Genomic DNA, 26,390 nt, shown 5'->3' with positions numbered 1-26,390 from the left:
TCTATACGTTATTGTATTGTCTCTTTAAATATCTATAAACCAAGATCTTTCTTGAATTTACTCCAAAACCCCTTCTTCTTGTTTTTCTTTCTTTCGTGCTTAGTGCTACTAATTCCACCACCGGGATGTCCCGACATTCCCGGTTGGCTTCTTCTTGGTTCCAACTTCAATTTATCCAAACTTGTTCGACTTCCATCTCTCTTTCTACGATCAGCATCATCTGATAAAAACTTGCGTAATGGAGAGAGACCCGAATCTGAGGATAAGCCACTCGACTGTTTATCTTGTGCACTAGGTTTTTCCAATCCACCCCATTTTAAGGTTTGTGGTGGGGGCGACGAATGATCGCCACTAGTACCATTCACACTAGGAGCCGGCAGTGACAATTTCTCTGGTGAGTTTATTTCTGGTGTTGGTGTTGGCGTGGCACTAGCTGATTTCGTTTTATTTAATTTCAATTGTTCACTAACTTCCTTGAATGACAATTTGTGTTCCTTTGGTGCATCCTTTTTCTTCTCTTGTTCGTCCTCTTGCGGAGCTAGTAGTGATTTGGTTCTATATGTACTTACACCAAATGAGTTGGATCCAGTGATTGCCCTTGCGAGTTGTGCACCTTGCCCATTACTTTCTGGTTGGACTGCGATAATTTGAGAACATTGGTCAATTGAGTTATCTGTAATTGCCTTAGCAATATTCACATAGTATGCGCCATTGATAGGCTCTTGCGTCAACTTTTTTAACTGTCTTTTGATATCTCTCTTATGGGTGATAAACAACCGAGCAATTTCTTCATATGAGTCATAGGAGGTCGCAGACGAGTCACTTTGGCGCGATTCATGAGAAGCTATACTCTCAATGTCATCATCATCGTCGTCTCCTAGTCCATCCTCATCCTCTATCGAACTTATTGTCTCCTCCATACTGGTGCCATTGATTTTACTTTGTAATGAGTACTCAAAATTACACATATTGACTGCGGGAACCACAATCACAGGCAATGGAAAGTTCTTTACCAATCGATCAGTTAACTTAGATGAATGCCAAGACCTCAAAGGGGCACCAAATGTCTTATTGGGCTTTGTACCTGTACAAACAATATTTGGCTCATACAATCGATACATATCTTTCAAGACCTCTTTTGTGCGCCCAGAAACTAGCTCAACTGTTACTCTAGCAATAACATCAGGATTAATAACTTGCAAAATATAGTCCATGAGGTTTTTGGCAATATTTGCTATATTATCAGGCTCATTCCTCAGCTTGAATCTTTCCAAAGGATCCGGGCCTCTTGAAGGAGATCTTGATAATGAAAGTTGACTTCTTCGCGTCATCCTGTTCCTTTCATATTCCAATACGTCAGGATCAAGCGTGGCACACACAATAATCTTATCTCCATTCTCAATAAACTCGCTCAAGATCCAATCCAACGCTACCCAAGTATGTTGCCTAGCACTAATATATACCAATATAGTCCTATGTGGCAATATCGGCATCATTGGAAGCAATTTTAAATTATACAACGGTTCATACAATTTATGTCTTTGAGTAAGCGAGCAAAACCTTCGAGTGGTAATCGGTGTAGTTGGATAGTGAACAACCTTCTTTTCCAATCTTTTTAACTCTGCAAGTTCAGAACTATCCAATTCTTCATAAGCGTTACGCCCTGGAGAGACAATGGGTGATGAGATTCTTTCTCCTAACGAGGAAAGCTGTCTGCCGCGTAGGTAGATGGACCCAGGCCTCATATTTCCATGTTTGCGCTTGTATATTTCCCATCCATAATCATCATCGGGGTCGGGAATATCATCATCGTCATACAGAATATTGACGTCATCAAACGCAACTTGTTTCTTGTACAACTGTTTAACACCTTGAGTTTGCTTCTTGTTAGGAGTGAACTTAATAAACCGGTAATTTCCAGACTGTTGGTTGGTTAATTTATTAAGCAAATCATCTGCCTCTATGCTCCTATCGGCCAGACTGAAGTCCGACGATCTTCGACGAGAAAGTTTGGCCAAATTTCCTCCTGTAAATGGCTGTATGTCGTCCCCATCAGTGGCTGAACGATGGAGTCGTGTTTCATCATCGGAATGGTGTGTTATTGTGACTTCTGGTATAGAAGTCATACGCCAGTATTTTTGAATTTAAAGTTGAATCTGGTGTTATTTGTCGTTTGTTGTTTGAATATATTACCGTATATAACAACTCTCCCCTCAAAATGAAAAAGCGCAAGTAGTTCTGACGGTTGATCAAAGTATGAAGACCACGTTGTATCGAAATGTGTAGAAAAGAATAAAAAAAAGAAAATAAAAAGTTGTTGTGGTTGATTCTTTGGTATCTTCTTTTGACCAAAGGTTTCGCTAAATTTAGCTTTTCATTCCCTTCACTTGCTACCATATTTTAACATCTCACAAAATTGCATAACGGTTTAAAAATTAGATGTATACCAAGAAAAAAATACGTAAAGAGATTACAGCCACGGCAGTAAAATTTGATCATTCAAATTGAGGAGATGGTGCTTGTCACAACAAGACTTCAAAATGTAAGCGGACAGACAAAGTATAACAGTACTGGCAGTCAAATTTTGCTCCTCCAGATTAACAATAATAAAACGAAAACCACGGAGCATATATTGCGCTTTAATCCGAAAATGCCTCAAGTGCCGTTAAATACCGATGGTTATTCATCGTGCGACCTTTAGAAACGGTAAATATTTTGAATTAAATCTATCTGCATAGGCTAAATCGAGAATAAAACAACATAACTTAATACTGGTTACATACAGCGTCTTCCTTACTGGTTTAACAGAAATGGTAGATTTATCGTGTGGTTTTCAAAGCCACGCTACCCACTAGAAATAAAGCCGTACGTGAAAAGATAATTCGGGTTTCTTGTCCCGGGGTCGAATATTTTTTATCCGAAAAATATACAACTCGCACAACTTGTAAATTTTGCAACCAAATCTTCATGATAAAACATCTCACACTGTTTACACATATCGTATACTTTATACATCCAAACGACTATCACAGGTAATTTTTAGCTTTCATTAGAGGTACGCTGACCAACCTCCATACATTTGCGCCAACCTTTCTATTGAAGTTGCCTCTTGAATCAAAACGTCAACTTGACCATGTATATTCATTGCCAACCCCTCGTCCTCGTTCATCAATCCTCTGATCTTCTTTCGTACATTCATCAAGTCCCTCTGTGGGTCTTGATTCTTCCAGTCCAATAACGGATCGTAAAGCAATGTTTCCAAAATATTCATCAATGATTGTTCATTGTTTCGAAGTAATTTACCAGTTTCTTCACAAGAAATACGGAAACTTCCATCAACACCACATATCCCCATAGCATCAACCATGTTTTGTGTCAATCTGAATGGAACAATTTCTGGTGTAGGCAACGTCTTGCCCTTTTCAAATAAGCAATCAAAATCAATATGAAGAATAGCACCTGTATTTTTGAAGAAGAGAATATTTTCACAATGTCGATCTCCAAGTCCAACCAAGTACCCGACAATCGACATCACTGCCGCTGATCTAGTAAATTTATTTCTAGCAATATACCATGCACTGGGGTCGGAAAATTGTTCAATGAACCATTGATGGAGTACCGGTTCATTGCTTTGAACAATGGATTTGAATAATTGCACCAAGTGCTTTAACTTGGTTTCATCTGATTTCCCTTCCTGAATAAACTTTTGTGCTGTATTCAATGCCACAAAGATCTTGCGTTCATTAACAACTTTACCCAACCGTTTTCTCTGCTCATTGACAATTCCTTTCATTGTTTGAACATCCATAACAAACTCGATAACTCCGATCTTCTCCGATAATGGAATCACGGAGTAATTGGCCACATTCAATCCTCTTTTTCTTGCCTCTGTGCTGGTGGAAAGTATACGGTTAACCATTGTAGTAAATTCAACAACCTTAGCATCTTTTCTAGTGTCATCACCCTTGACCATTAATCGGTATGCGTTTCCATCTGATCCTCGAATTGTAACTTGCCTCGGCATTTGCAACGAAAAAAATATGTTAACCACATCGTCAAATCCATCAAATGTGACCGATGCACTCTTGGGGAATGCTGTATAATTGGCCACCTCTTTGTACGGGAGTCTAATTTGAAGATTAGATTGCACTGGGATGACTAATTGTTCATATGGCTTACTAGCATCATCAACACCGAAATACTTTGACAACGACAATTGTTTCGTTCTAGAAGATTTGCTAATTGGCTTAGATGCAATCTCAATAAGCTTTTCAAATAATTCCAGCGCCGCCGATATCAATACCCCATGTGACTTCTTGCTCTTTTTCAAAGATTCCAATATTGTGTTCACTTTAAGCTTTCTTCTTGGATCAGTTGAATGTATATGGGAAAGAACATACCATAAACTGTGACGTGGGTACTCAATTATAATGTTTGACACAACATTAGCCATTATTTTGAACGAAGGCTCATGATCCTGAACAATTCGAGAAAGTATTTGCGTTATTACCGTATACCACGCATACGTGGGCACACTTTTTAGACTGGCACTTAAATCGTGAATAATCTGTTGTAGCTTCCTCTCAGCAGGTTTGGTCTTGTTGGATCTTTTGGCAAAATCCAACCAAATTGTGATGAGCTTGGGAAGAGCTTCAAAAATAAACAGCGATCCAATCGAAACAGCAGTAAGAAAGTTTCTCACCGTCAAATGTTCATAAAATCCAGATGAATCTTTAGAAGACTCGATCAATTTGTTGAAATATTTCCCAATATCATAACTAGATTTCTCATACTCTTTATCCAATTCGAATGCCCTTTTGTACTCGTCAACAATTTGGTGCGCAGATAAATGGTTTGATTCATCTAACCAGTTGGCGTATTGAAGTTGTACTTTGGCTTTAGCTTTATTATCAGCAAGTTGACTACCACTCAAAACTTCCGAAATTGTCTTTATGGCTTCAGATTGTTTACCCTCTGTCCATAACAATTTGGCAAATTCAATGTTTGCAGCAGGATTGTCCAAAGCCATAGCATGGACTATTGATCTAGTTGAAATGTCAAGCCTGCCATTTTCGCGTGCGAGACTAGATTGTAGCAAGAATATATCAGACACTTGTTTTTCATTTTTTGTTATGTGATTTGCAACCCCGTGGATAGTCAAAATTTTATTCTGTGTCTCAAAATCTTGATCAACATTACTCAACCGGACTTTTAATATATCGCTTTGCTCAATGGATGACAATATCTCTCCCATATCATGCAAGGAATGTAATTGATTCATCAAGCTGACATTCTTATTGAAACTCGACGATACTGACGAAACAAGTGACAGACCAATCACATCATATAGTTTGTTCATTGACTCCGCAAAATCAGGCTTTTCGTTATTGTACAACTTTTGCAAATACATCGCCAATTCATAACTAACCACAGTCTCGGTATCTTGAGCCTTACCTAAGGAGTCGGTAACTTGTAGCCACTTGTGTAATTGGTCCACCTGACCTGAGTACACAGCCGACTTCAACCCCACCAAAGACCAATCCAAAGGAATCTGTTGTATAGCGCCAGCATCTGTTGTTGAAGAAAGAGTGGAAAGTACTTCATCATAGGCCCCGTGTTCATTTAAAGCTTTCAATAACTTGGTTTTGTATTCCACTGAAGAGTCCTCACCAGTACCCAACACCTTGAATGATTCCAACGCCAAACTCCAATTGTCATTATATTGAAATGTGGCCAATTTTTGTTTCACATTATTTGTTGAAAACAATTTCAATACACCATTCAATGCGTCATAATCATTGATACTGGCATACATGTTTTGCAAGGTCTCTGAAGCATCCAATTCACCAAGTTTGAATGATGTATCATCAATGTGTCCGTCCCGATAACACTTCTCAATGTAAAGAATCGTTCGTTCAAATGAATCGCATTCTGCTGATTTGATTGCAATCAAGTCCATACCAAAAGAATCAATAAACCTTTTGACCAACTCTATTTTATCAAGCCACATATCTGAAGTTGTCACATCCAGAGAAACCAGGTAATTGGCAAATTGTCTTGTTGCAGATATCCATTCATTGCAATAGTCAAATACTGAAAACACCGACTGAAAGCAAAGCTTCAACTCCTCAGCACGATCTGTTGGCATTATCTTTGTATCATGCTGGAATAAATGTTGAAACTCTTCAAGTAGTTTTTTTTCGACATCATGGTGTAAACATAGAATGTGGCTGAGAACCACATACTTGAAAAGATGTTGACAAAGGGAAATATTGTGATCCTTTTGAACTAAGATTGCGCATGTTTGAAAAATCAATTGTCTCAGATTGGGACCCTTTGACTTATCGTACTGGCTTGCTCGTTTCAACAAATACAAGGTGACGTCAATCAACCAAGTTTCAAACTTCATTCCCAGTTTGTAGTAGGGGAACTCCATTGGTTCTAATTTGGGCCTTGGTGCCGAATACTTGGAACTCAACAATGGAGTCAAAGTGGCTTTGGCAACATCACTAAACTTATTCCAAGAGCTATTGTTTTCCTTCAGGGATTCCTTGCTTATTTCCAAAATTGTTAAGAAACTTTGCATGGCATAGGCAGCAAACAACTGCTTTTGAGGGTCATTTGAGGCCCAAAATATGTTCAAAACATGGTTTTCAATCAAATCAACCAAAAATACAGCATTCTCTTTTGTACTTTCAAAATTCAGTTGCACCACAATCAGCTGTTCAACCGTTTTGAAATGAAACTTGTTTGCATCCAAAGCACCCATGACGGCCAAAGCTTTAGCACATTGAGACGTGATTTTGCGATTCCTATTCTTGAAATGAGTGGCAGTATCCAAAACCGTTCGCACCAATACCGTTATTGTATCATGTAATCCTGGATCCTTGAAGTAATCTGTTTGACAATTGAATTGAAACTTTTTGCAGTAATTATAAAGATCAAATAAAGCTTGCTCAACAACGTATCGGTTGCTCGTTCGAAGGCGTCTATTGAATTCCTGAAAGATCGTCAACCTTGATGGCGACTTCATATTCTTAAACTCCTTGACGAAACTAAAGTCTGACATGTAATCCAAAAAGGGAATTGATAAGTAGTATAGGGAGTAACGATTATACTTGTCCTTAATCTCTTTGTAGATCTTTTTCAAAATATCAATGGCAATTCCTTGTGCTTCAGGTCCAAACGATTGAAACTTTTGGAAAATGAGCGAGATTATTATATCAAATAATGAAATCAAATGTGTCGGCGGTAACTTTTGAACTAATTCATTCCAGCATTTCAAAGTCAAAACATGAAAGTCCGGTTCTTCCAAAGTAGCCTGTAAGCAAGTTGACAATTGTCCTAAAGCTGATGTCAATGCCAAGCTATGATTCTTGATCAAGTACAAAATTGCCCGAAATGAAGCTCGTCTTTCCAAATAAGGTTTGGCACCTCTCAACAGATGAGTCACGTCACTGAATTTTTGTACCAACAACAACACCTGCTCCTCAATTAACATACTTGCCATCTTTCCCTTTTGAACTCTTTGATTCTTTTGAGCCGCCAAATTCTTAGCCACAATCTCCAATGCAGATATAATATTGGGCAAGTTCCTGACATTATCTCTCTCATCCATTTGAATCTCCATCAATATATGCCAAGTGATATCACCGATGTGGGTAAATATCTCGTCACTTGAAACCAGCCTGTAATGGGGGCAAACACTACTCAACACCTTAACAACGTAGCGTTCATTATGTGGGTCTTTAACTAAGTACGATGCAAGTATTCGAGGCAAGTTCTGAGCTAGTAGCTTCTTTATTGACATGTTTGCAGCCTCGGCAATTTGTACCAACAATGTTGGATCTTTATAGTATTCCAATAGCCTCGGCACAGTGTATTCTTTGGTTCTGTTTAGAAAATATTTCCTGCTCATTCCCAATACCAGAAGAAATTTCTCAAACAAGTTTTCCTTTTTTATAATCATGTCGGCAATGCTAGGCAAATAAGGTGATAACAATTTGTAAGCGGATAGGTTCTTACTGTTCGCAATGTCTAAAAATCCACAATACACATAGTTCAGATGTTGATCATTAGGTTCACCTAGCCAATCCACAAGCTTAAAGTACACGGCACATAATCTCTCACCATTACAAACACGAGCTAGCTCAACTAATGCATAAATAGTCGACTCTCCAAAATGACGCCTATTGGGTGACTTGAAATCGATTGTTGTTATCCTTTGGAATATGAATTTGAATATTCGGTCAAGTGTCACATCATCGGTATCCTGGATGAGATACAAAGGTAGTATGCGAATAATGAGCATTCGGAAGTTTCTATTTGGATGAGTTGAAAGGAAGTTTAGCATTTTGTCCAATAAATTTTCATGACCGTCGTCGAACAAAGGTAGGTAATTGGCATAATAGTTGTATATCATGAGGAAGAAGTTACAACCAAGTAGAGGTTTGGATTTTAATAGTTGCATCCGGGGGATAAAAAACTCTTGGATAATTTCATCTAAAATCAACGACTCAGTGGTGCTTTTGAGAGGCGGCCTAACTTTGCTGATTGTTGAGTACAGGTGTTTGATTTGTAGGGAATCTGGGGTGCATGTACTTGGATTCTTTGCAAAAGCTCTAGCAGGGAAGTTGCTTAATGCAGTGATGAGGGTGTACATAGTTTCATCGGTTTCTAACTCCTTGGGGTGTTTTCTAATCAACGTTCGAATGTGGCGAATCCAGTTCACATCATTGACACCATTATTGGAATTGCCAACCTCACGATACTCAAAATCGGCTCTTGCTACGAAATCTAAGCTTAGGTCACTAGCGTGAGATTGCGTTGTTAATTTAGCTTTCAATTCGTTCAATTCTGTGTCACTATATTGATAATTCATAAAGTCAACAGAAAATTTGTTAGTTATTTGCAAGCTTGAATGAAGTTCAATGTGATTCAGTATGACTGCCAAAGTACACTTGATTGACAAGGGAAACATTGGTTCACTTAATGATTTCTCCATTAGGCCCTCTATGTTCAAAACTGAATCAAAGTTGGATACAATTTCCTTTTTGGAACAAAGAATGTAAATCTTGTACAAGGTTAGTGACACTGATTTAGTCAAATTTGGATAACCAAACCCATTGGAAGTATTGCTCAATTGTTCAGGGCCCTGCTCAAGTATCTCTGCAACCCATAACAATAGCTGTGAAATCTTGCCCCATGTTTGTTGCTCATCGAGAAGAATGTTATCTAAATGTGTCAAAATAATCAATGATTTCAAATTGTCCATCATATAAAGTGAATCATCCGAGTTCAAAATACTCATTTCCTGAAGCACATACCATAATTTTCTTCCAAAGCTCTCATACTTTAGTTGGTGGTTGCTAAGATTTAACGATAGCTTTTTCGATATATCATAATCATTGACAACAGAATACAAATGACATGAGGAAATTAACCTCTTGGTATATGTAGGATCAGTACTAAACGAAATATCATTCAAGCAAAACATAATATCCTCCTCCAATATACGAGTAACATTCTCTCTTAGCAACTTTATGAATTTAAAACTATGCAATTTTGTTGCCACCAAGTTGATCACCAGTATTAGTAGGCTTTTCAAATGATTGAGTATGTTCGACTTACGCCATATATTTGGTATATGTGATAGTAAAAACGATATCACCCATTCATAAAACAACACCTCTTGAATTGCAACTAGGCCCGAATTGGTTTTTGGTACATAAACCAGCCTAATCTCTTGATACTTTAAAGACGCATTTAACAAGTGTAATTTCTTGCTCAATACAAGTTCAGTGGTGTCAATAATCTTCAATACTGTATCTTCAACATCTTTCCGGTTCAGGGTAGAAACTTCAATCAATTTGGCTTTCAAAAACTGTAGTAAATAAAGAATTAATTTCCTGAAATCTGTTTCTTGATCATTTATATTCGCCTCTATATCGAATAAAAACTGGCGGAGTTCTTCTAGACTTAATTTAAATACTGGCACCATATCATAGTTAGTTCTAAAGCCAGTCGAATAGATAGTTCGATGGTTCTTGTGTATATGGTTTATGTGTGTGTTGCAAAACCAGATCAAGATTCTCTACGCGTTCTTTTTTTACAACACTCATTGAATCAGAAAACTCAAAAAGAATTAAACCTCAAACTCATCTCTACTCTACAATCTAATAATAAACCTTTGTCGCATTAAAATCTATTAAACTAAAGAGATAGGTGTAAGTAGATGCCTCAGATTCCGTAGGCGCTTTTTCGTTCAAACTTCAACCAAAACGTAGCGAAAGATACATACATTCATGGGTGCCTTGTAAATGGACACCAGGGTGTCATGTATTGCAGCAAAATCCCTAGTCCAATCATTGTCCATAGTTGATTGGTCTTTTGAATAACAATATATGAGGCTCTGGAGCATGTGTTTCATAATGTACCCATCCCAAACTTTGAGTAATACCTAATCCTCTCCATTCCTCTTCAAGTAATATCCTTAATGTCCCAGTTTCGGGGTTGAAATAGTCTTGAGGTATCACTTTGAGCATGTTCTTGGGTAACATAACATGTCTATATTCGTGTGTATCGTCACTGTATCTAGGACTGTAGTGAATCATGTCTTGAAATTCAAGCACTTTGGCTCTCTCGGAGTCTGTTAAGTACCTTGGTTTTGCCGACATAGTGTGCAAAGTGTAAATGAAGGGGGTTTTTAATGGTTTGTGATAGGATTGTGGGTTGTGTTAAACGAGTCCTCTAGCGAAACGAATTGAGTAACTAAATTTGGAAGCAATTGTTTAAATATGTACCAAATAATGGCCAAGACAAAACCTTTTCGTCTAGCAAATAGTAAGTGGGGGTGTTTTAGTGGCCACAAGATCGTAGACGAAACTGTTAATTAAGGGATTTTTTGGGTCTACCTTTTTCGTATCTGTTCCAATCGCTTTTTTCAATTTTTTTTTTTTCATTCCCACAACAAATAATAACTTAATTAATCGAATGAAAATCTTTACGCGTCTAATTTATGCAACTAAATTAATCACAGGTGGGTGGGTTATGATACTTTCATGTGATTTAGTTAAGGTGGGCTTATACTGCGTGATGGTATCGAGTTGGATTATCTTGTTGGTGATCGATCTCTGCTCCTTTGTGAGTTTTCTAAATTCCAGTGTTTACTTGAGTGTCTATCTTCCCGAGATTTGTGCGACGAGTGCTCTTCTCTCGACTTGTGCAGTCTATGTCCTTCACTTGACTTTTGCCGATTATGTCTGTCTCGCGAAGCATGATGTCTTTGGCTACTTGAAGAACTCTGTCCACGGGAACGATGCTTCGACCTATGGTGGCTTTTATCTTCCCCATGTGACGTTCTAGGGGCTTCTTCATCATGATTATTCGAAGATGCACGCAGTGTTTCTCTCTGTTTCTGGCTGCGCTTTTGCATTTGTTGTTTCTGAATAATTGCCAATGGATCGTCTCCATAATTACTTGCATTTGATTTCTTTAATCCCAATCCAATCACTTTATTCATTCTATCATTCGAGAAGCCATTCGCGTCACGCTTTTTAAATGCACGGTTGCCACTTAACAAGCTTTCTGCTTCTGTCTTGCCCTCAGTAAACTCTTCTGTGGTTTCAATAAATCCACCCGAATTCATCAACTCCGTCTCTTGTTTCTCAAAGGGGACATCCTCATACATCCAACTTAACTTATTAACCTTCAACTTCTCATTGCTCGATAATTGGTCCTTACTAAAATTCTCTCCATACTGTAGTTTCAAAAGATCCAAATATTCCTGCTCTTTTTTGAACTCAAAATTCTTTTCCTTTGACTCTTTTAATTCTTTAAGTTTCTTTTGTTCAAGTTCCCATACCTTTTGCTGGTTCTTTATTAAAGCCGGGTTCCACGATTTTTTTAAATTCAAGTCTCCTGCCATGACAGAGGTTAAATTGAAGTTGTGTAGTGGGATGCAAAGGAAGAAAGGTCATTACAGAAAAAAAGTAAAGGCGAATCCATCTAAGCAACGCCGCAAGAAGATCACCTACACCAAAACATGTGAAGAGTTTATACTTTATATTCAAATAAAACTATACAGTACGCAGTGGCAATACCTAGGGCTTGTGAATAAGCGCCTCCTGTACAAAGCAACAAAGTAGCAGTAAATTGCTTACTTTAAAAACCGTGAATCTTAATATTCTTTTTAGGCAACTGTAATTGAGTTGTCAAAAATTCAGACACTTTGGTTCTTTGGTCACCTTGTAATTGAATAACCTCTCCCAAATCATCGTCTTTAACGATGTTTCCGTTACAAGCAAAGTCCTTTTTCAAGACCTTTAAAATCTTTTTTAAATCATATTCATTTGGAACACCTTGAACTGTAGTTAAAGTTTTTCTACCGTTACGTTGTTGAATACGAATATGGATGTAGTTTGTTGGTTGAGCTTCGGAATCACCAGTGTCGGCGAATGGATCAAATGCGTTTAAGTTTTGGATAGTTGACATAAAATTGTATGGAGAAAGAAGTTAAGCTCTGCTCTCTATGTAGGATCCCTAGTGTGGTTGAGTTTGTAAAGTTGAAAATGTGTTAAGATCAGTAGTGGTAAGATACTGTAGTAAGTTTTCTTTAGACTGTTGCTCCTGATTAGATGGACTTCAAAGGAAGAAAAGATCAAGAACTTAATCTCTCTGTGTGTATGATACATTTCTTTTTAAAATAAAAATAAAAATTTTAATCTATGTGTCACACACACACACACATACAAACATTCTACATCCTTACATCAATACTTAAGGCAAAGCAAAAAATGTTGTTGTGGTCACTTTCGTTTATGTATGTGTGGGAATATCCATTAGTACACTACTTTGAACTAAATACACGACCATCAATTTTTCTTTCAATTGTACACTACCTTTGGTTTATTACTATTGTAAGCTGCCCCATTAGTTACAATAGAAAAAAGATTTCTTTTTATTTGTTTTTGCATGTGAAAAACGTGCAACTAAAAGGAATATAGACTGGTCCTACTGAAAAAGGATGAATAGAAGAGATGGACCATAGATAACTCATTAGACTCTTTCTTTGGAAAGCAAACTGTCATTCAATCACATTGGTTTGTCAGGAATTGGCACAATCTTTTTGCTAAACCTACTCTCCTATTTCTCCGACCCCAATTTTCCATACTTTCCCAACAAAATGCGTTATCTGTGTACAGCGCTAAATGCGACTCAAGAGGGGAGTGCTATGTAAACCCCGAGAAAGCTCCTCCCAAATGGCACTTCTCACTCCCACTGTAAAATTTTGGCCCAGCAACATCTCAAACCACAATTAAGTAGCTCTAGCTCTAGCTCTAGCTCTAGCTCTACTCATCTGTTGTTTGTTTCGTAATTGTGTGATAGTTTTTTCCTGTCTTTGCGTAAGATTCCATTTCAAGGCTCCGTCATAAACATTTTTTTTCTGTTTCTTCCTCTTCTGATTTTCAAATTTGTAAAAATCTCACCAAAAAGAATCAACTTTCTACTTTCTTTACAGGTTAACTGCTACATCAATTCTAAATTACAAGGGGTTTACTACTGGAAATAGAAAAGCTATTTGCCAATTGATCAACAAACTCAATAAAGAGAGGAGTGCAAAGTGGAGCAATATCACTAAATCTGTGCACTTTATATATTAAAGACTGGGGTTATAATCGGATCATCGGTTTTTCAAACTACATTCCAAACAGGGAAACAATACACCTCGCACTTCCAATCAAATCAAGGAACTAATTGACTCTATCATAACAATGAGCAAAAGCAACAACAAACGAGCCGATGTCGATGTCGATGTCGACACTGCTTCAATAAAAACACCAGCAACATCAGCATCAATAACACCATCCATCTCAAAAACTGAAAATGATGGAAAATCCTCTAAAAATGAACCAGTGGTGAATGAAAAAGAAAAAAAGAAACAAGCATTTATAACAAGAACAATCTGGACATTTGTCATGATTGGTGCCTTTTTCGTCATTTTGGCTTCTGGCCATCTACCAATCATTGTTATGGTCTTGTTGTTCCAGTTTTTAACATTTAAAGAAATAATTGCATTAACTTCAGAACCAGCAAGAGATAAAAAGATTCCTTATAATAGATCACTAAATTGGTATTTCTTAATTGCTACTTGGTATTATTTGGATTTCCCATCATTTGTTGATTTTTTCCAAGAAGAAATCTTTTCCAATAAATTTCTTACTTTACTTATTTTGAATCACAAGATTATTAGTTATTCATTATATATTGCTGGATTTATCTTTTTTGTTTGGACTTTGAAAAAGGGATACTACAAGTTTCAATTTGCTCAATTATGTGTTACCCATATGACTTTGTTGTTGGTTGTTTTCCAAGCCCACCTCATCATTGGAAATATACTAAATGGTATATTTTGGTTCTTTTTGCCCTCAGCTTTGGTTATTGTTAATGATATCTTTGCTTATGTTTGTGGAATTACATTTGGTAGAACTCAATTGATTGAAATTTCACCAAAAAAAACAGTTGAAGGTTTTGTTGGTGCTTGGATCTGTACTGGTATTGCTGCAGTTATTGGCTCGCTTATCTTATCCAAGTCTGATTATTTAATTTGTCCAGCACAAAACTTGTCTACACACTTGTACAACTATCCAAGTTGCGAACCAAATCCTGTGTTCATCCCACAAGTTTACCAATTACCACAAAACATTATCGATCTCTTTGGAGGAAATATTGAGCTTATCACTTTCAAACCAGTATATTTTCATGCTGCTATCCTAGCCACCTTTGCATCATTAATTGCCCCATTTGGTGGGTTCTTTGCCAGTGGATTAAAAAGAGCTTTCGGTATAAAAGATTTTGGTGACACGATCCCGGGACACGGTGGTATTACTGATAGATTTGATTGTCAATTCTTAATGGGCTCATTCACATACTTGTATTATCAAACATTTATCAGTAATCATAATATGAACTTGGGTAAAGTTTTACAAATGGCAATTATTAACTTGAGCGCACCACAATTGATACAATTGATTAAGAGTATCTTAAGATATTTGAATAGAGAAGGTGTTATTGACGATGACAAGTTACATTCAATTGTTGAATTATTGGCCAATTGATAAATGTGTATAATAAATGTATTTAGTACAATGTGATCATTCTCGTAATAAGCAAAGTAGTCCCAAATTCAAAGGATACTGTGACTGCTGGTTGAACAAACGTCAGAGCAGACCATTCTTGCCTATTGTAGCGATGGGAACACAGCTGTTTTTCAAAAGCGTTAAGCCCCTGAAATCACCGGTAAGAAACTGGTTACTCTTTTATCCAGCTTTAACCTGAAACAAGGCTTTTAACTAAATTTGGTAGCGTAGATATCTTTGTTGTTGCCGCACCTTCCTGTTTAGGATTTTGCATCCAGCAGAAATCGAAAAAAGAAGAAAAAATTTTGTTAATCCATGTGGCTGGACAAATCATAATCACAAAACGAAAATGTCAAACAAGAGTGAGTCCAAAGTTGCTTCCTATTTGTCTATGTAATGGTATCATACAGTGTGGACTCATAATACCCGAGTAACTTCTGTATGTACAGAGGGTTCCTACTGTTCGAGTAGTGTAAGGGTGTAATTTATTGAATAATTGAATTTATACTTGCTCCATGCTCCATATCCTACTCTTCTTTATGAAAACATAGTAGCTCGCTATCAAATTGAATGAGAAGACATGTTACAATCCTATAGGAAGGACTGGATCAAAGACTTACAATGTAGGCAAATCAATAAGTCATTCGTTTCTAGATCAATAGTCGAATTAAGGAACAGATCAGACAGCCAATCTAACAATGGATCAAAGCTGGCTCTTACTTCCCCAATTTGTATTTGGCTATTGTTTTTGCGGATAACGTCTCTATTTTTCTGTTCTCTGATTCAATATGTCTTGCTTGCTGCAGAGAACAAAAAGATCAAATCAAGTTTCCTATTTGGGATTTTTGCTGCGCACGGAATCAGAAAAAAAGTGGCACAAAAGTAAATCTTGTTGCGAAAGGTTGGAATCAAAACCAAGCTACAAGGGTCTTGATCTAGCCAGCCAGCCAGAGAAAATGAGTCAAGATCGGGGAATATAAAAGGTGATTAAATCTCTTCAAGGTTTAGTCCTGCACTTTTCTTTTGTCCTTTTGGTCTTCATAACCTATTACATTCGTTTTTGCCCCAACTACTGCTACAATCGTTTTTCAACCGACTTCATTCGTTCACTAAGTCAAGCTTACTATACTCAATAAAGCCAATTTATATTACCATCGTTAAAAGCACAAACTACATTCTTTTGATCTAAACACACACTCGTCACTACAAAAATGTTTGCCATACTATTTACATTCCTTTTCATCAACCTTATATCTGCTGCTCCAATACCAGCTGTAATAACAAGATATCACACTGCTGCTCCAGTCACTCAAGTCGTTACACATACAACAGGAACTACTACTGTATGGTTACCTCCTGTTGGTATTTATGTCTTAGCTGATGGAAGTTCATCAACGAGTACTATTTGGAGTGGTCAATGGAATACTTATCCTGCTACATTTACATCAGTTTTGACTCCTGATAACGAAAATACTCAACCAGCTGCCCAACCAACTACTACATCTGAAACTACTCCTGCAACTAATACTGTTACTGAAACTACTGCTGAGGCTGAACCAACCACTGAACAAAATGGTGAGACAACACCTGCTGCAACTACTGCTCAACCTGAAACTACCCCAACTGGAACCACTCAACAAACCACTCAACAAACCACTCAACAAACCACTCAACAAACCACTCAACAAACCACTCAACAAACCACTCAACAAACTCAACAATCCAGTCAACAAACTCAACAATCCTCATCAATTTCTTCATCAAATGATACACCATCATCAAGCTCATCATCGTCATCAGAAAGCAGCAGTGGTATCAATGACGGATGGTCGGATAATCTTTCACCACCTTCTACAATTGTCTACTCGCCATATGCCAACGACAGAAGTTGTAAATCATCAGACGATATCAACTCAGACTTGCAATTAATTTACAACACTGGAATCAAACAAATTAGATCTTATGGAACGGATTGTGGATCCTTAACTACTGTGTTGCAAAAATGTAAGGAATTAGGAATCAAAGTCAACCAAGGTGTATGGGTTTCTCAAGATGGTGTTGATTCCGCGGATGATCAAATTGATCAAGTTATTGAATATGGACAACAAAATGGATGGGATATTTTCAACCTAATTACCTTTGGTAACGAAGCCATCAATTCTCAATATGTTGATGTTGATTCCATGATGACCAAATTGGATTCTGTTAGGACACAGTTCCGTAATGCCGGATATAATGGATACGTCACTACTGCTGAACCGCCAGCTACATTTATCAATTATCCTAAATTATGTACTGATACCAGTATGGATATTGTCGCCATTAACCCTCATTCATATTTCAACGAAAATATCAGCCCGGCAAAAGCTGGTGACTATGTTACAACACAACAATCACAAGTTGCTAAATTATGTAAAGGAAAACTGGTTTGGATCACTGAAACTGGGTATCCGTCGCAAGGAGCCACCTTGGGGTTAAATGTACCATCGCCGGAAAACCAAGAAATTGCAATCAAGTCGATATTGGATTCCACTGGTGGTGAAGTTACCATATTGACTACGTATAATGATTTTTGGAAAGATCCTGGTCAATATGGAATTGAACAATATTTCGGTGTTATTAATTTATTCAGCTAGGAACTAAAAGCGTGATTTTTGCATTTTCTACAATTTTTCACTTCATTTGGGATTGAAGAGGTTACTTCATTCTTTTCTTTTATATATTACATTTATAAATAAATAAAATTTAAACGTCTTCAACAAAACTGCACTCTAGAAATCAATGACTTTATCAGGGAAAAACTCATCAATCAACTCAAGATAATACGGCTTCAACTCATCAACATCATACTCCCGATCAATCTTGGAATACAAATCATATTGATTGAAAGCCTTAACTGCTTTTAGCATTTCCTTATCATGATCATTCATAAGATAAGTATACGCCATTTCTTGATGCCATGGGTAAAACGAATGGTATCGAATCATAGCCAACCCCTCCTTAGGCAACTTTGAATATTTTTTCGCTATGTGAAACATATATTCATCATGGCCCCAGCTTAACATTACTTTATCCAATCCACAATGTTTTGAATAAATGCCGTATTTAGTATTGTATAACGGATTAAGAAAATCAGGGTTGGCTTTAAAACTGTCGGGAAAAATTATCCGTTTCGAGAATTTACATCCCACGGGGAACGTATCACCAACAACATCCCATTGACCTCGTGAATCATAAAAATAAAGTAATTTCCCCAAATCATGAATTAACCCCACCAATTGAAACCATCGCGGTTTACCATCTCGTCGAATAGCTTCAGCCGTCTGTAAAGCATGCAGTATTTGAGACAATTCAGTATCGGGATCACTTTCGTCCAACAACTTATTCAATTTTTCTAACGCCTGCCATACGGACATTGTATCTCTAGTCTTTGTTTTAAAATTAATTCGAGCCTGGATATTATATGCCACTGTTTGTTTGGCATGCTGTTCTTCGTAAAAAGATTTGACTCGATCACATGCTAGTTCGTATTGACGAAATGCTTTAGTGTCGATGTTTTTGTAGTATTCGGTGGCTATATGCCAATTTTCATCTGCTAATTGATCGGATTTTTCTTGAAGTGATATTTCTTGTTCAAGTGTCGGTGCAATCGTTTCTTTTAGTGGCGTGGACAGCAGTTCACTAAGTGAGCCTTGAGTACTATTTGCTGCTGCTGCTGCTGCTGCTGCTGCTGCTGTTATTGTTGCTGCTTGGGTTTTGAGATTGTTTCGAAGAACATTAACACTGAGTACTTCATCGTCTATATGCTCCAAAAGTTGACCCTGTCGTTTCTCGGGTATAGATTTGGGATGTTGCTGATTAGATGCAGATGGGTTTGTACTTTTGTGTATTCGTGACATGCTATACTGCGGTGAGGTTTCCGTTGGTATATAGTGGTAGAAGTAAAGGGATTACTTATCGTTTGTTCCTTTTTTTTCTTTTTGAATGGTCTAGACACACCATTTCCTGCGCAACCAATTTCCCCTACAGAAACTTGTACAATGAGATAAAACCGAAAACTTTTTATTTCTTTATTAATACATAGTTATGTATATAGATTCCCAATCATACACTATAACGAAGTGTTTATACTACACTTACAACAAGGCAGCAACAAAAACAAGTGGAACGGTGAACCACATAGCTTTGTTTGAAGCGGCAGCACCTTCATAAGTAGAAATGATTTCTGGAGCAGCAACTGATGATGATGGGGCTTGTTCTGGAGCAACAGTTGAAGTTAATTCGAAAGTAGTAGTAAGAGTTTCAGCTTCGGCACCAGTTCCAACGGTGGTGACAGCTTCAGCTTCTGAAGTTTGAACAGTTTGAGCAGCAGTAGTTTCAGCAGCTGGAGCTGATGATGATTCAACAGGGGCAACTGGGGCTGGAGCAGCAGCAGAAGTAGTGGTTGGCAATGGGCAGTAAGTAGTGTAAACAGTGTTAACGTCAGTAACAGTAACAACACCAGTGGTAACTGGAACTTCACTACATTTGTTAGCTTCACAAGAAGTAATGGTAACAATAGTGGTTTCAACATTGGAGGCAGTGGAAACTGAGGCCTTAACTGAGGTAGATGGCTTAGCAGTGGTGGTTGGTTTAGCACTGGTAGTTGGCAATGGACAGTAAGTAGTGTATACAGTATCAACTTCACTGATGGTCAAAACACCAGTGGTAACTGGAACTTCACTACATTTGTTAGCTTCACAAGAAGTGATGGTAACAATAGTGGTGTGAATATCAGTGGCAGTAGAAACAATTGGGTCATTGGTAGAGGTGGTGTTTTTGTATCCTCCAGATGGTGAGACTACGACACTAGTTGGGTCAACAATGTCTTTGTTCTCAGTAGAAGAAGCTGGGGCAGAAGTTGATGATGATGATGATGATGATGATGATGATGATGGAGCTGGGCAAGTGTTGTCATTCAAAACTTTCTTAACTTGATCAGCAAAGTTGGCACCGGAAGCATCAGTGTTGATCCAAGCACCGGAAGCATCCCAAAGAGAAACACCAGCAAAATGTTCATCACATTTAATTTGATCAATAGTCTTGGCCAAAGTAGCAGCATCAACGTAACCAGCAACGTTACCAGTAGCTGGAACACCAACGTATAATTTCAAGTCTGGGTTTGGTGACGATTCAGCAAATTGAGCCCAAGTGTCATAGTTGAAGTCACCATCAACTGAACATGGGTTGTTGTAGAATTGGATAAAAGCAAAATCCAAAGGAACTTGTTCCAACAAAGGACCAACATGAGCATCAGGATAAACACATTGTGGAGAAGCAGACAAGTAGTATTTCTTTGATGAATCAAATTTAGATTTTAAAGCAGTTGCCAATTCTGGGTAACCAGTTGAAGATCCCAATTCAATGTCGAAATCAAAACCATCAACAACGGCATCATCAAATGGTCTTTCTTCATCTTCACCATTACCAAATTTGTTCCACAAAGTATCAGCAAAAGCAGTAGCATCACCTGTGCTTGAAAATCCGTAGTTTCCAGCAGCACCACCAAGCGATAACAAAACTTTTTTACCTGAAGCTTGACAGGTTTTGATATCTTCACCAATAGCAGAACAATGCAATAAACCAGATGGGTAAGTAGCACCACATTGGTTAGCAAAATTGACATTAGTTGGGTCTGGGAAATCGTTCAAAAAAGACAAGATGACAACATCAACGCTGGAATCAGCACAGTAGGTGCTCAATCTGTCTTGACCACCAGCACCATTTTGACCCCAGTAGACAGCAACACTGTTGGAAGCAGCTAAAGCAGAAGCAGAAGTAGCTAACAAAGCTAATAAAGTATTGGACAACATTTTAGTAATTTATTATTTTTTTTGATAAAGAATGTGTGAATAGAAACGAATGAATGTAAAATAAAAGGAACGACTATGGGTTAAATAGGGGTATCCAATTAAGGTAGGGTGTAGTAGTAATGAAAAACGAAAGACTGGAGGTTGGGTTGTAAAAGAAATGAACAAATTCTTTTGGTTGTTCTTTTATTCAATGACTCTTGTTGGAAAGAAGATCTTAAATTTTATTATTCAAGTGGGAATTTATGGTCCTATATATATTTACAAACAAGACAGAGAAAGATTTTCACACCCAGTTACAAAATTTAATACTAAATAAAAAATTTTATGGGGCGGTTATTGAAGCGGCACCACCACCATCACCACCACCACCATCAGCGCCCATGGAATTAGAAGCAGTGGGCTTGTGTTAATGCCATATGAATCATTCTTTTTAGTTAGCTTTTTTAAACGCACTGCATTTAACTACCACTACTATTGCTATTGCTATTGTTATTGTTATTGTTATTGTATAAACACTCCTCCTTCTCTTTAGCATGTATTGTATGCATTGTTTAAAAACAATAGGGATCGCTCAGTAATTGCTTTTCTCGTATAAGTGACAAAGCCTCCCATTTTATTACACACCTATTGTTTACTATTTTGACTTTTTGACAATTGCTTTTGTTTGTCATTGGGAACTCGAGAGCAATCCATTCAATGAATCCACATATGTCTGTATCCTGCGAAGAATGTATTTGTCTCGCTAAGGTTGTCGTTTTGTCTGATCACGCCACCTATTTGTGTGTCATGAAGTTTGTTGTGATGGATATTCGTTAATTGTTGACGAAATTTTTAAATCGAGAAAGCGTGGTTTTGTGTAAGTATAGTGTTTCTAATGTTGACAGTTTGCATTTTGTGTAATATAGTGTTATTGTGTGTATGTATGTATGTGTGGATGCTTTTTTGAAACAAAAGTTTTACTACGCGTTCTTCTTGCATTTGGTCTGTACACTTACGTAATGCACTATATAACTTTAATCTACTGTGCATTTAGTATTAGTAATAGAGTGGGTGTGGCAGGTCTGTGATTGGTTGGAAAGGTTAACTATTACCTCTCTGTTTGTTTTGTCTATTGAAGAACAAATGTATCTGTGTGTGACAAACATTAATTTAATTTAATAGGGGAAAAAGAGCCGAGGATGTAGAAAAACAATTACAAACTTTCTTTCTTCTTTCTTTTTGTTTTCTCTTTTGCTTTATACAATATTGGAGTTGTTAAGATGGTGCGATTGTACTGGTTATCTGTAGCATACATCTATATATATATATATATTAATTGAATAACGTAAGATTCTTCGTGTGATTTGAAGAAGAAGAAAAAATTTTCCATTGTAAAAATAAGTTTAGAAGAACTAAGCACAATAAGGCAGTGAAGACATCGAGACAATAAAGAACACGACAATATGATAAATAGAATAAGGTTTTATAATATTATTAGTTAGCACAAAAGTACGTAAAGGAAAAGAAACAAACCAAATTGAGACAAACAAGAAAAAATAACAAATGTGCACCACTTTACACGACTACCAAAGAACATTGAAGAGGAAATAGGAAAAGAAAGGATTGAATTGACAGATTGAAATGAAAGATCCGCGCAAATTAAGAGGTATCCCGAATGTTTCACATCTGCGGTTGTAATAAATATATTTAAAGCAACGCTGGAAGTCTCGTAACACAACTACTAAGCATACAGATTCCGCTATATATATACTCCCCAATGTCCATACTTTCTTCTCTCGTCAATTTGATCTGATAATTCTCCCATTTTAATGCAATTCTGCAACAACGGCTAAATATTTTGTAGAACGTCACACGATCAAAAAATTGAAATTAATCTTTGAAACGCGCATCCGAAATATCTAACCAGCAGAACAATAGAAGAGAGAATACGACTTTAACACCCCGTACATGGAAGACCTTCCCCCGCTAGCGCTGGCTCTCCTTGAATTTGTTCATATTGAACATTACCATTGTGCAAAAGATCTAGGCTTAGTTTGATATTTCAGATCAATTGGGGGTGGGGAGAAGGACGGGGGCGATTGCTTTTTATCACAAAATATTACCCGAAAATCTAAGCCATTCGGTTATGAACAAAGCAATCTTTGTAATTCACGATTGATTGATTAGTGTAGTGTGTGTGGGGGCTTAGAGTTATATTTGCTCTTTAGTTTAATTTGACATATTTTTTAATTGGCTAAGCCTAAGGGGGTATTACATAGTGAATCTAAATTTATCTATTAAGTACACACACACACACATATTAAATTATCAAAGTAAGCAAAAACAATGGAACAGTCAAGATACTTTCCATTTTGAATGATCTTGCGCCATTACCTTCATAAACAGAAACATCTGATTCTTGAGGACTAGTATTTTGGTTAGATTCACCCGCCACTGTTTGCAGTTGCGATACTGGTACGTTTGATGAAGATGTTGACTCTCCTTGTGCACCACTAGCAAGTGTCACAGTGTTTGCACCGTTGGTCTCCTCACCCACACCAGTGATTGTAGCAATTTTGGTTTCATCTGCTTCACTTGTAGCAGTAATAGCAGCAGCAGTTGTATCAGCACCTTTGGTAGTTGTATCAGCAATTTCAGTAGCACCCATCATTGTGGTGTCTGTTTTCAACTCACCTTCGTTGGCTTCTGTGACAGCAGTTGACGTAGGTAATGGACAATAAGTAGTATAAACCGTATTGTTTTCAGTGACAGTTGTTAGTCCAGTAATAACAGGAACGGAAGAACATGTATTTGCGTGACATGTAGTTCTAATCACTGTAGTAGTTTCGATTTGCTCTGTGGATTCATCAGTGGGTTTCTTACTTGACCCATTTTCGTCGAAGTCACTTTCAGTCGTTGGTAATGGACAATAGGTGGTGAAAGTGGTGAAATCATCAATGATTGTGGTGACACCAGTAGTAACTGGATACTCACTACAAACATCATCATGGCATGAAGTTATAGTCACTGTAGTTGTACTAATCTCGTCACTGATTTCAGTTGTACCTTCTTCTTTGTCTTCGTTGTCAGTTTCTGTTGTTTTTAATGGGCAAAAGGTGGTGTATGTGCTATGGTCTTCAGTGACGGTGGTAAGTCCTGTAGTAACTGATGTCAAAACACAAATGTCATTGGAACAGGAGGTAATAGTAACAACAGTAGGGCTTGCAATAGTGGTTGTTGGAACATAAACATATGAATCCCTAATTGTAGTTTCTGCTGAGGATGGTTCAGCTGATGAAGTTGGTTCCTCACTTGATGTTGGCCCAGCAGGGAAAGTTAACGCTTCAGAAGATGATAGCTCTTCACTTGGTGCTGATTTAGCTGATGAAGACGACTCAGCTGATGAGGATGATTCAGCCAATGAAGTTAGTTCTTCACTAGATGATGGTTCAGTTGACGATGACGGCTCAGCGGAAGATGATGGTTCTGCAAATGAAGAGGGCTCTTCACTTGATATTGGCTTGGCAGAAGATGTTGGTTCCTCCGAAGATGTTGGCTCTTCAGACGAGGTTGGTTCAGCGGATGAAGATTCCTCTGTTGATGATGTCTCTGCGGATGAAGTTGGTTCAGTAGATGCGGTTGGCTCTTCTGAAGATGTTGGCTCCCCTGAAGAAGTTGAATCTTCTGACGATGATGGTTCAGTAGATGAGGATGCAGTAGTGCTAGAAGAAGGAGATGGACAAGTCTCATTTTCCAAAACATATTTAACTTCGTCAATGTAACGAGCATTCTTGCTTGTTAACCAGTCACCAACAATATCTTTCAACCAAGCACCTGAAGCATCCCATAATGAAATACCATCAAAGTGGGAATCACAATTCACTTTCTTAATAAATTCTGGCAAATCTTTTGGTGGAATGAAACTTTGAGTGTAGTCACGAGTAGTGAGGCCAAGATATAATTTCATGTTTGGGTTGGGTGCAGAATCAGCAAGCTTGGACCAAGTGTCAAAGTTGAATGCCTTGTTTGTTTGACATGGACTGTCATAAAATTGAACAAAAGTGTAATCCAATGGAACTTGGGACAAAACTTTACCAAGCTGTGGATTAGGAAAGACACATGATGGTGAAGCAGTCAACAAGAAGTTCTTTGATCCATCAAACTTGGATCTCAAAGTCTCGGCAAATTCAACGTATCCAGTATCAGAACCAGTAGTGATATGTAAATCAAAACCGTCAATAAGAGCATTACCAAATGGCTTTTCGTTACCGTTTCCATTTCCAAATCTACCCCATAAGTTTTCAGCTAACTTGACAGCATCTTCAGCATTTTCAAATCCAACAGGGTCAACTGAAGTTGGTGCACCAAGCGATAAAAGAACTTTTTTTCCTTTTTGTTGGCAATGTTTAATATCTTCTTCAAAGTTGTGGCAAATCATTTCAAGGGTGGTTCTATTCTTGTAACAGTTAAAATCAAAATCACCAAAACCAGTGTAAAAGTTTGTGATTGATGAAAGGATAACAATTTCAAAATCAGGATTTTCACAGTATTCACTTAATCTCTTTTGTTGACCTTCGACATTTTGGCCCCAGTAGAGGGCGATATTGTCGGCTGCAACCAAAGCAAAGGCTGCTGAAGTGGCCAATACAGCAAATAACGATTGTAATAACATAACTGTGGTGACTTATGTGCAAGTGATTGGTTCTTCCAAGTATTTACAAGCAAAATCTTAAAACGAAAGACTTTGGAAGTGGGATAGCTTGCAGTGAAGTTGATTAGAGAGGAGAAAAGATAACTCAATGGTGAGAATGGTTCTTCCTTTTATAGTTCAGGTTTTGATCATCTTCAATTATGTTGTCTGTTGATGGCATTGTCTCTAATGTATCTCTAATTTCCAAAAAAGAATGTTCAATCAATGGATGTAGACAATACAATTGGTAGCTTTTTGCAATCACAAGTAAGAAACAACAAAGTGATACAAAAAAACAATGGCAATGTATCGGAAGTCTGTATGATTACGCCCTTAAATTTGAATATTCAGTTTTAGATTTAATAGCATTGTTTGAACTGTTCGGATTGTTTGTGCGGAAGAATGTCCGGGAGAACATAATTCCAGCTCAAATTAGTCAATGCCAAGAACCCTTTCCCCCATATGTTTGTGAAAGATCAACCAAAAACGCATTTTTGTAATAAAGGGCTTGTATACTTCTGGCACATTGCTGATTGGCTCTATTCAAAAGGGGCTATATAGCATTGTCACGTAAACGTGTAAACTTATGAAGCACGCCAAACTTTGTAATTGCTTTGTTTTCTAGAGGCGAGACACATTCATTGTTCTTCAGTTTCTTTAAAAGTTGCGCTTATGCCATGCTTAGCCTAAGTCTCCCACGGTTCCAAGAATTTAAAACCGTTAGATTCGAAT

At 37.5% G+C, this 26,390-nt stretch overlaps 10 protein-coding genes across 10 annotated transcripts; 2 read left to right on the top strand and 8 right to left on the bottom strand. All coding sequences in view use genetic code 12, as the record gives it.

The window, feature by feature from the left end:
- Positions 1 to 32: 32 nt before the first annotated feature.
- On the bottom strand, positions 33 to 2,126 carry CORT_0B02400 (hypothetical protein; the record flags this gene model as incomplete). Its single annotated transcript, XM_003867345.1, has 1 exon — positions 33 to 2,126. The coding sequence occupies one exon, from the start codon at positions 2,124 to 2,126 to the stop codon at positions 33 to 35; it is 2,094 nt and encodes a 697-aa protein (XP_003867393.1).
- A 923-nt stretch (positions 2,127 to 3,049) lies between these two features.
- On the bottom strand, positions 3,050 to 10,000 carry CORT_0B02390 (Mec1 cell cycle checkpoint protein; the record flags this gene model as incomplete). Its single annotated transcript, XM_003867344.1, has 1 exon — positions 3,050 to 10,000. One exon carries the CDS (start codon positions 9,998 to 10,000, stop codon positions 3,050 to 3,052), a length of 6,951 nt encoding a protein of 2,316 aa, XP_003867392.1.
- A 364-nt stretch (positions 10,001 to 10,364) lies between these two features.
- On the bottom strand, positions 10,365 to 10,676 carry CORT_0B02380 (Cks1 protein; the record flags this gene model as incomplete). The annotated part of the gene is made up of 1 exon (XM_003867343.1): positions 10,365 to 10,676. The coding sequence occupies one exon, from the start codon at positions 10,674 to 10,676 to the stop codon at positions 10,365 to 10,367; it is 312 nt and encodes a 103-aa protein (XP_003867391.1).
- Positions 10,677 to 11,110: 434 nt separating this feature from the next.
- On the bottom strand, positions 11,111 to 11,926 carry CORT_0B02360 (hypothetical protein; the record flags this gene model as incomplete). Its single annotated transcript, XM_003867342.1, has 1 exon — positions 11,111 to 11,926. The coding sequence occupies one exon, from the start codon at positions 11,924 to 11,926 to the stop codon at positions 11,111 to 11,113; it is 816 nt and encodes a 271-aa protein (XP_003867390.1).
- Positions 11,927 to 12,162: 236 nt separating this feature from the next.
- On the bottom strand, positions 12,163 to 12,492 carry CORT_0B02350 (Sui1 translation initiation factor; the record flags this gene model as incomplete). The annotated part of the gene is made up of 1 exon (XM_003867341.1): positions 12,163 to 12,492. The coding sequence occupies one exon, from the start codon at positions 12,490 to 12,492 to the stop codon at positions 12,163 to 12,165; it is 330 nt and encodes a 109-aa protein (XP_003867389.1).
- A 1,280-nt stretch (positions 12,493 to 13,772) lies between these two features.
- On the top strand, positions 13,773 to 15,116 carry CORT_0B02340 (Cds1 protein; the record flags this gene model as incomplete). Its single annotated transcript, XM_003867340.1, has 1 exon — positions 13,773 to 15,116. One exon carries the CDS (start codon positions 13,773 to 13,775, stop codon positions 15,114 to 15,116), a length of 1,344 nt encoding a protein of 447 aa, XP_003867388.1.
- A 1,232-nt stretch (positions 15,117 to 16,348) lies between these two features.
- Positions 16,349 to 17,773, top strand: CORT_0B02320 (Scw11 cell wall protein; the record flags this gene model as incomplete). The annotated part of the gene is made up of 1 exon (XM_003867339.1): positions 16,349 to 17,773. The coding sequence occupies one exon, from the start codon at positions 16,349 to 16,351 to the stop codon at positions 17,771 to 17,773; it is 1,425 nt and encodes a 474-aa protein (XP_003867387.1).
- A 135-nt stretch (positions 17,774 to 17,908) lies between these two features.
- Positions 17,909 to 19,036, bottom strand: CORT_0B02310 (inositol oxygenase; the record flags this gene model as incomplete). The annotated part of the gene is made up of 1 exon (XM_003867338.1): positions 17,909 to 19,036. One exon carries the CDS (start codon positions 19,034 to 19,036, stop codon positions 17,909 to 17,911), a length of 1,128 nt encoding a protein of 375 aa, XP_003867386.1.
- Positions 19,037 to 19,273: 237 nt separating this feature from the next.
- CORT_0B02300 (Cht2 GPI-linked chitinase) lies at positions 19,274 to 20,989 on the bottom strand (the record flags this gene model as incomplete). Its single annotated transcript, XM_003867337.1, has 1 exon — positions 19,274 to 20,989. The coding sequence occupies one exon, from the start codon at positions 20,987 to 20,989 to the stop codon at positions 19,274 to 19,276; it is 1,716 nt and encodes a 571-aa protein (XP_003867385.1).
- A 2,299-nt stretch (positions 20,990 to 23,288) lies between these two features.
- CORT_0B02290 (hypothetical protein) lies at positions 23,289 to 25,640 on the bottom strand (the record flags this gene model as incomplete). Its single annotated transcript, XM_003867336.1, has 1 exon — positions 23,289 to 25,640. The coding sequence occupies one exon, from the start codon at positions 25,638 to 25,640 to the stop codon at positions 23,289 to 23,291; it is 2,352 nt and encodes a 783-aa protein (XP_003867384.1).
- Positions 25,641 to 26,390: the final 750 nt, after the last annotated feature.

Source organism: Candida orthopsilosis (genome assembly GCF_000315875.1).
Source record: "Candida orthopsilosis Co 90-125, chromosome 2 draft sequence".
Lineage (NCBI taxonomy): Eukaryota > Fungi > Ascomycota > Pichiomycetes > Serinales > Debaryomycetaceae > Lodderomyces > Lodderomyces orthopsilosis.
The sequence above is the reverse complement of the archived record's forward strand: the minus strand, read 5'-3'. Positions and strand labels throughout refer to the sequence as shown.